The sequence below is a fragment of the Brassica oleracea genome, chromosome C9 (genome assembly GCF_000695525.1).
Source record: "Brassica oleracea var. oleracea cultivar TO1000 chromosome C9, BOL, whole genome shotgun sequence".
NCBI lineage: Eukaryota > Viridiplantae > Streptophyta > Magnoliopsida > Brassicales > Brassicaceae > Brassica > Brassica oleracea.
This window is the reverse complement of record NC_027756.1, coordinates 23,846,586-23,855,092: the sequence shown is the minus strand read 5'-3', so window position 1 is coordinate 23,855,092 and position 8,507 is coordinate 23,846,586. Positions and strand designations below refer to the sequence as shown.

Sequence of the window (8,507 nt, the reverse complement as noted above, 5' to 3'; positions counted from 1 at the left end):
CAATAAGAAATATACAACACATTCTCACAAATCTTCTCTCGAATCTTAACTAGTACCTTATACACTTCAGTTTTTTCGAACGTTCAAAAGCTGACACCACATCAAAAACTAATCTTAATCGTAATATTTTAACAGTACACAACATTTTTATATGATTGTAGCGATGACATGTTAAACAAAATGTTTTCTTCATCTTCAATAACAATTCTTGTCATCTCTCTGTTTCTATCTCTCTACAAAAATATAGAAACAATAGAAGTAAATGATACGTGACGTTACCTGCTAAATTCATGAGACTTGTTAGTGTGTTCTCCTAGATGAAGAATGCCTGGCCTGAGAGAGTAAACTGTACCTTTTTCTCTCTTTGTTCATCATTCAATTTTATGTTTGCTTGTTTTGCATCTAACCTATTTTATTTCAAATGGTGCATTCTCTGACCATTTGAATTGCCTAATTATAATTTATAACTAATGCGTTAGAGGTTTTAAAGAAGAAAACTCATTTTGCAATTTCAGATGGCATCCTGACCATTTCAAATGGACAACATTTTCCCCTCGTGCTAATTTAAAATATCTGTCTAAGAGTTTCAGAAATATTGAAACAATAAAAAAGATTTCACCGATTGTTAGATAACATCAGAGGAAACAACTTTAGGTCCTTCTTTCCATCCGTTTTGCCGAGCTCGAAGCTCCCACATGTAAGACACTCTCCTCTGCTCGTCTAGTGTCGCGTCTGATTTCTCTCTTGCTTGCTCACAAGTCTCCATCCCCATGCTGCACTTATCAGCCTCTTTCTGATACTGAGACGCCGCTTTCTTAGCATCTAGCAGCAACCTGTCCGCGCGCCATTCGTCTTCTTGAGCTTGCGCTTCTCTCAGCTTCAGCTCTTCAGCCACCATTTCTGTGAAACTACTCTCGTTCTCTTCGCTCCCTTCCTCGCGTCTCATACAATCTTAACAATGAAATAAGAAACCAACATAAGTCTTTAGTAACTCTATAAGAAAAGGTTTTGCCAGTAAACACTCACCCAAGAAGCTATGATTGCTCAATCCTGTAGAAGAAACAATGAATCAAACACATTAATAATCTATTTTCTATCACCTGCAAAAAGAAAAAAAAAGAGAAGGATAATGATGATTACCATCTGGGATGTAGAGGAGAGGCTGAGAAGAACAGTCACAGACACAAGGAGGACAAGAGGAGTGGAGAGACTCTGCAATGGTCTCGTTAAGATGCCAATACAGAGACGGTCCTGCGATGTACGCAACCATGCACAGTACCATCACCCCTGTAACCACCTTAGCCGTTTTCTTCTGCCTTCTGGGCATCTCTCTGTTTCTATCTCTATGCAAACCTTAACTTTGGTTTGAATCTGAGAAAGAGTCTCCAGTAACAGATCTCCTTCAAATCTCCCCCAAGTATTGGATCCTTGCTAACTTACTTGATCCTATTTTTAGCAACTATAAAGGATATGTATGTAATTACATAATCTATATGTAATTACAGTTGCATTATTTGATTTGCTTCATTTCCTTGCTAAGAAGCTTCAACACAGACGCAGTCTCATCTGAATGCGAACTATGGCTCATGAAGAACGTTGTGGTTCTCCCATTCATCACGATTTTGCTCCATCCGGGGAGCTTTTTCAAGCCGAGAGACTTCATCTGCTTCCACGACTCACTCACATCCTCCCATCTCCTCATGGCGGCGAAAGAATGTGCAAGCCTGACGTAATGCCCAGCGTCTACCGGCTTCAACTCAATCATATCCCGACAAACTACATTTTCCACCTCTGTTTCTCCATTTGCACGACAAGCATCAAGTATTATACCCAAGACATCGATCGATGGCTTTGTAAAATTCTCGTTGTAGAACTTAAACGCCTCTTCTACTCTTTTGGCTCGGCATAGAAGATCAACCACGCAAGCGAGGTGTTCGTGATTCGGTTCAACACCAAAGTCTCTAACCATTGAAGTGAACGTCTCCAAGCCGTGCTGAACCATTCCGTTATGGCTGCAAGACGAGAGAACCGCTAGAAAAATCAAGTGGTTCGGCTCCATTCCAGAGAGAAGAAACTCTGAGTAGACTTTCATAGCAGCCTCCCCTTCACCGTGAAAACCATACCCTGCAATGAGTGTGCCCCAAGAAACCAAATCTTTCCTCGAGATCGAATCAAAACATCTCTTTGCAACTTCTAAGTAGCCGCATTTCAAGTACATATCAACTAGTGCGGTATCAATGAATGTACAGGTCCGGACCAAGCTTCGGATTACAACGCAGTGGACCAGTCTCCCTATCCTTAGAGCTCCAGCGGATGAACAAGCTTGTAAAAGGGAAACAGCCGTCAACGCATCAACTCCATGCGCGGTTGCGAACTTCATTTCTGTAAAAAACAACAACGCATTGCTCAAATCTCCGTTCTGGGCATGTCCGGAGATGATTGCATTCCAAGAAACTAAGTCTCTTTCATTCATCAGTTCAAAAAGAGCTAAGCTTTTGTCCAAACGACCGCACTTTGCGTACATTGTAATAAGCGAGTTTAACGCAAGAGTGTCTAGTCTATATCCCTGCCTCAGTACATAACCATGGACTGATGCGCCAAGAACAAGAGAACCTAACTGTGCACAAGCTGCTACAACACTAGCTATTGCTTCACTCGATAGCTCTGTTCCTGAATGTAACATTTCTGAAAAAACATTCATAGCTTTCTCAGCTTTACCCAACCTCACAAGCCCTGATATCATAACCGTCCAGCAAACAACATCCTTTTCAGGAATCGTTTCGAGAACTCCAAACGAAGCTTCCTCCTCTCCGCACTTTAGGTACATTGTCATCAACGCCGTCCTGAGATGCGTGTCTACATCGAAACCAGTTTTCACAACTTGGCAGTGTAACGTTCTCCCCAAGTCAATATCACTCATTGCTCCACTCACGGAAAGTGAGGCTCCAAACGTCTGGTGATCAGGTCTTAAACCAACATCCCTCATTCTACACAAAAGCTTCAAGATTTCAGACATATCACCAACAGAAGCAAATCCTGAGACCATTGTGTTCCATGAAACCATGTCTCGCTGCTCCATCTGGTCAAACAAAACCTTAGCATCTACGACACAATCGCACTTACAGTACAGATTCAAGACAGAGTTCGTCACAGTTACATCACAACCAAACCCATGAACCAAAGCAAACGCGTGTAAACACTTTAACTCCGTAATCTCCTTTACACCACTCAGCATCTCCAGCAACGTAACCGGACCCGGTTTAATCCCTTCAAATCTCATCTCGTTAACCAAAGAGAAGGCTTCTCCAACGAACCCGGCGCGTGAGTAACACCCGATAATCGCAGTCCAGTGCACCACATCTCTCTCACGCATTTCGTCGAACACTTTCCGAGCATGATCCAAAGCTCCAAACTTTGCGTAGAGATTGACGAGTGAAGAAGATGTGTAGGAATCTGAAGATAACCCATTGACGAGAACCTGCTGGTGAAGCGAGAGACCGAAGGAAAGGAAACGAAGGGAAGCGCAGGCTCTGAGGAGACTAGGGAAAGTGAAAGCGTCGGGGAGGAAGCGGTTGGCGAGCATGGAGGAGAATGTGGAGAGGACTTGGTGGTGGGCTCCATGAGATGAGAGATGGTTGATGAGAGAGTTGAAGGTCTTGGTGGAGTTGAGCAAAGAAGATGGTTTGATCATGGCTCCATTATTTGAATCTTACCGTTGCAAAATGGTGCTTTATTATTGGGTTTGGTGATCGTTAGTATTTTAACGGGCTATTTGTAAGAAGTGGGCCTTCTTGCTACCTTTAATATTTTTATATCACCTTTTAATTTTATATAATAAAATTGCAAAATTTTAGAGAATTTTTCTTTTGAAGAAATCATTTTTGCAATCATTCGAATTATTATGCTATTAGTGAGAAAAAAATATAAAATAACTACGAAAATAGTTTTACAACAAACAAGTATATCTGTTCTTTTTGTTTATTGTGTACATTGGAAACAATGACAAACGGTCTTTTTGTGGTACCCTTTTTATAAACTTATTTATAGAAAATTAATAGATTATTTTAATCAACACTAAACCAAAAAAATTCACTTGAAAAAATTGTTTTTTGTTTGTTTTTTTTTTGGAGTTTTTTGTCAACTATATTTCAGTTACAAGAGTTGAGAATATCCAAAACATGAATATCAAAAAAGACTTTTTCATTACAAAACAAAGGGAGATCAAAATAAAAACCTAATATGGGATACGAGAAAATGAACATTTAAATTCTCAATTATTTGAATTCAGCAAGTTTAATACCAAATTATTACTTGCACGATTTTATTCTTCATAGTTGACTTGGCAAATTGGTGACTAAAAAAATTAACTATTTTAAATCAACAAGTTTAATACCGAATTATTACTTGCACAATTTTATTCTCTATAGTTGACTTGACAAATTAGTAACTAAAAATTCAGCCGTTAAGTCATAAACAACTCTCGCCATTAAACATGGAAAACTCAAAATCTCTAAATTTAGACCCTAACTTTAAGTGAAGACGATTTCCGGCGATGAGAAATTCGATTTCCGATGATAAGAGAGCAGATCAGGCCTAATCATGGAAACGGAGATCACCAAAAATTATCTTTTCCGTCACCGGAAATCGTCTCCACTCAAAGTTAAAGTTTGAGTTTGGGGATTTCGAATTTTTCATGTTCAGTGGCGATGATATTGATATAAAACTAACGAGAGTCGTTATAATTTAACAGCTAACTTTTTTAGTCACTAATTTACTGAGTCAAAACTATTAGTTGGGAAATAAAATCGAGCAAGCAATACTTTGGTATTAAACTTGCTGATTTCAAATAGTTAGGGATTTAAATGTCTATTTTTCCCTATGGGACAGAGGTGATTCCGGTTCATGTTGGAGTGAAATGATACAATTTGTTATCTTTTTGTTAATCATACGAGCTAGGTAAGCTGTAGAATGATTATGAATATGTCCTTGGTGATGTCGTCTGTTCCTTGATCTTATCGCCTTATCTTAAAAATTTAACTGCTACAAAATAAATGTTCGAACTTCTCAACCATCCACATACACTAAGTTGGTCACTAGTCAACGCAGGTAGAGTCTGTCTTTCGTTTGCTTAGATTTGTATCTCTTACAACAAATAACAATAAAATCTTGAATAATCGGATGATAGATTGGCCGAGACAAGCAAAAACGGAGAGACCCGACAAACCAGAACACAACGCTAGCAAGAATCTGATTCAAACGGTTGCCTAAACAAATTGCTTTTCCTCGGAGCATAATTAAACCCGCTCAAGGATTATCCTTGCCCTCAAGGTCCGAGCTAGGAAAATGAACTGAACTCAAGTTCCAACAAAAGATGGGACAACACACAACATGTGTTTAACAGCGCTCAACTAACTCAATCGCACTCATCCTCTAAGTCGGAAAAGAGAAAGGGGCAGCATCACCACCTCCCGAGTCTTACTACCTCCTCCAACCGCAAAGTGTGACTCAAAGATCCAAGAATACAAAAAACCTCCATTCGCCGACTAAATGCAACCTGGAAATCAAATCCATACTAACAAGCGACACCATATAAACAACAAAAAAGGGACGAGGAACTAAATTAATGCATCACTCAATAACAAGACCGCCTAATATTGATCCAGTGGAAAGACAATGAAATCATCATCACATCCAGGTTTGAGTTCCTGAGAACTCAAGCTCAGGCATTGCATACCCAAAAGTTTTTGAAGGAGATGGCCAAAAGCGATGTTGGGATCCACACAGTCAGGGTGCGACCGGAGTCAGGAGAGACGACTTCCATAGCGGCGATGAGGAGCCACAAGTGGTGGTTCAATCGCTAAAAGAACGCAAAATCTTCTCAACTCATAAAGGAAAATCGTCGTTTGCGCAAACGACGGCCAGAACGGAAACACTTCACTACATACACCCACACCGGTGAAAAGATTGGATGTGATGGGGTCGAGACGAGTCCTCTCACAGCACCAAACGGCGCCGGAGAGGCAAACAAAACATGGGAATTGGATTGCGAAGAAGGTAGGGCTAGGAGAGAAGAATTGGGGGCGCATGTGTTACGGCCTCTATGTTCTTAGCAAATTATTAATACTAGTTTCGTGTTCGCGCTACGTATTTATATTTTTTTCTGTTTAGATAAATATGAATATGTGTTATTGATAGTTTCATCATTTTGTATCAAAAGAACCTACAAACTTTGTACATGAAAAAGTACAATAAGATTTTGGGTTCCATTTTGTTAATGTTTTGTTGATGATTTCATATGGGCGTAAATTTTATTTGTAACGCTAAATTCATGTATATAAGTACCAATCTGCACATAATGGTAGAGTAAACTTAGTATTGCTCATTTTGAATAGGGTTGAGTGAGAAATAAATTATATAATTGATCAGAGATGGTTAGTGGTTATACTTGGTATAGCATAAAAGTAAGAATTATTATAGAATTTTTGTTAAGCAAAGAATAATTTCAATACATGATGTCAACATATAAAGAACATAGGCTAGTGAAAGAAATTATGCCGAAAAAATTGGCTTTGTTAAATCAAATTGTGGATTTGTGGTGGCGTAGACTTTGGTTCCATTGTTTTTATTTCTGGTTTTATCTTTACAAATTTGTATGAACCATTCTCCATCTTCTTGTTGAAGTAAAATCAGGTTCCTTAAGAGATTTTGGAGGGGTTCTCCACAAAATAATGGACCCCACAACTACTTACACATATACAATATATACATAGATTAATTTCCCTAATATTAATGAAAGTAGTTAGAAGATATTGTTTAAGGTTGAAAACTTATATGCTTTAATTTTCATAATTTTTGATTAGTTTGTGGCGAAGACAACTTTATGTTGTGAGATGTGTGCTTTGCAGAAGCAAAATAATTAACATAGTATTTTTGGGTTAATTATTTGGTTTATTGTTAATTACTTCTAAAACTATCTAAAACTTAATGAATTTATAACTTTCTTTTGAAAATATAGCAACTTATTATCTTATACTTAAACACGTCTATTAAAATATTTATTTTGTAAACTAAAATAATAACTATTTGATTTTTTCTAATTATGTAAGTATTTTTGGGATACACTTATTTATTTTGCATATTAATTTTCAAAAAAACATACATTTTTCTTATATGTTTTTTTACCAAAATATATCAACTAAAAAGATCAGTAAAATTATGAATTTCAATTTTACCATGAGTTCTAATTTATGAAGATTTTTTTCTTATTCTCTCAAATCCTCCCTAATTCACTAATTCGTGGGAAGATACTGTTATTATCAGAAATATTTTAATTCCGTTTAGAGAGATATGTAATTCAATATATCTGAAAATGACTAATCGAATCAATCTACATTCTTATAAAAAATAAAAAATTAACTTAATAATATTTTTTTTACTTTATATATATAAATTACGGAATGACTCAAGATACATTGATAAATGAAAGTGAACTTTTAATTAAATTGTTATGATTTAATTCTTTTGAAAATTTATATATAAGCATGAGATTATAAATTTTAAATTGATCAATACTTTAATTTTTATATTCAATTCTCAATACAAAATATATCAAATCATATATAATTCTATCAAATTTACAAATCTAAGACAAAATAACTAAACTAAATGCATTAACAAAAATAATCAAATTTATAAAAATAATAATATTATGGTTATGGTTGAATTAAGAAAAATATATATAATCTAACATACCTTAATAATAACCAAACCGACCAGATACTTTATATGCAAAGCACATGTCTAATTAAAATAACATAATATTGTTTAAAGTAATCGTTGTAGTGTGGTTACTTTATAAATAGAAAATTAGCTAGTATATTATATGAATCTAATATTATTTATAAGATAAAATATAAATATCATAATAAGCTAAACAAAAGAGTGACTTATTTAAATATTAATAATAGATATAAAGTTTTAGTAGTGTTGGTGCTCATCTTCACCACTTCAGTTGTGTTGCATGAGCTTCGAAGCAAAGAAAAGACAATTTTCTTATAACACAAATGGTATTGTTGAATCTCTGTTGCAATTTGTATAAACCATTAGAACCATTTCATGATCTTATCTCTTCCCATTCTATAAACCTACTCATGAACTGATTTATTTTTGTGAAAAGAACTCGTTTGAGCAAGTTACCTCACTCTCTCATGAATTCTTCAAGATGATTATGCACAACTCTCTCTGAAGCTTAACTATAGAGAAGACACACAAAGTGGCGAGGAAGTTGGGTAAAAAATAGGTAAAGAAAATTACCAAGGATGAAATGAAATGGTAAAGCTTGAGAAAAATGTTTTTGTAAGTAGGTAAGCTCTTCATCACTCAACTTGCTAAGTGGAGGTCCATATCCATCCAAGTCAATGATCTTGAAAACTGAGAAGAAAAAAAATGGTTAGAACTTGTAAGCTATGACGACATAATTAAAATGGCCAATGCTAAAATCAAAAACT

At 36.0% G+C, this 8,507-nt stretch overlaps 2 protein-coding genes across 2 annotated transcripts; both read right to left on the bottom strand.

Annotated features, from left to right (window-relative positions):
• Positions 1-523: 523 nt before the first annotated feature.
• On the bottom strand, positions 524-1,425 carry LOC106313737. Its single transcript, XM_013751635.1, has 3 exons — positions 1,141-1,425; positions 1,027-1,050; positions 524-951 (listed from the first exon to the last, which is right to left on the bottom strand). The coding sequence occupies exons 1-3, from the start codon at positions 1,325-1,327 to the stop codon at positions 626-628; spliced, it is 537 nt and encodes a 178-aa protein (XP_013607089.1). The 5' UTR covers positions 1,328-1,425; the 3' UTR covers positions 524-625.
• A 17-nt stretch (positions 1,426-1,442) lies between these two features.
• LOC106313736 (pentatricopeptide repeat-containing protein At4g04370) lies at positions 1,443-3,724 on the bottom strand. The gene has a single exon (XM_013751634.1). It carries the CDS (start codon positions 3,689-3,691, stop codon positions 1,511-1,513), a length of 2,181 nt encoding a protein of 726 aa, XP_013607088.1. The 5' UTR covers positions 3,692-3,724; the 3' UTR covers positions 1,443-1,510.
• Between the last annotated feature and the right edge of the window lie 4,783 nt (positions 3,725-8,507).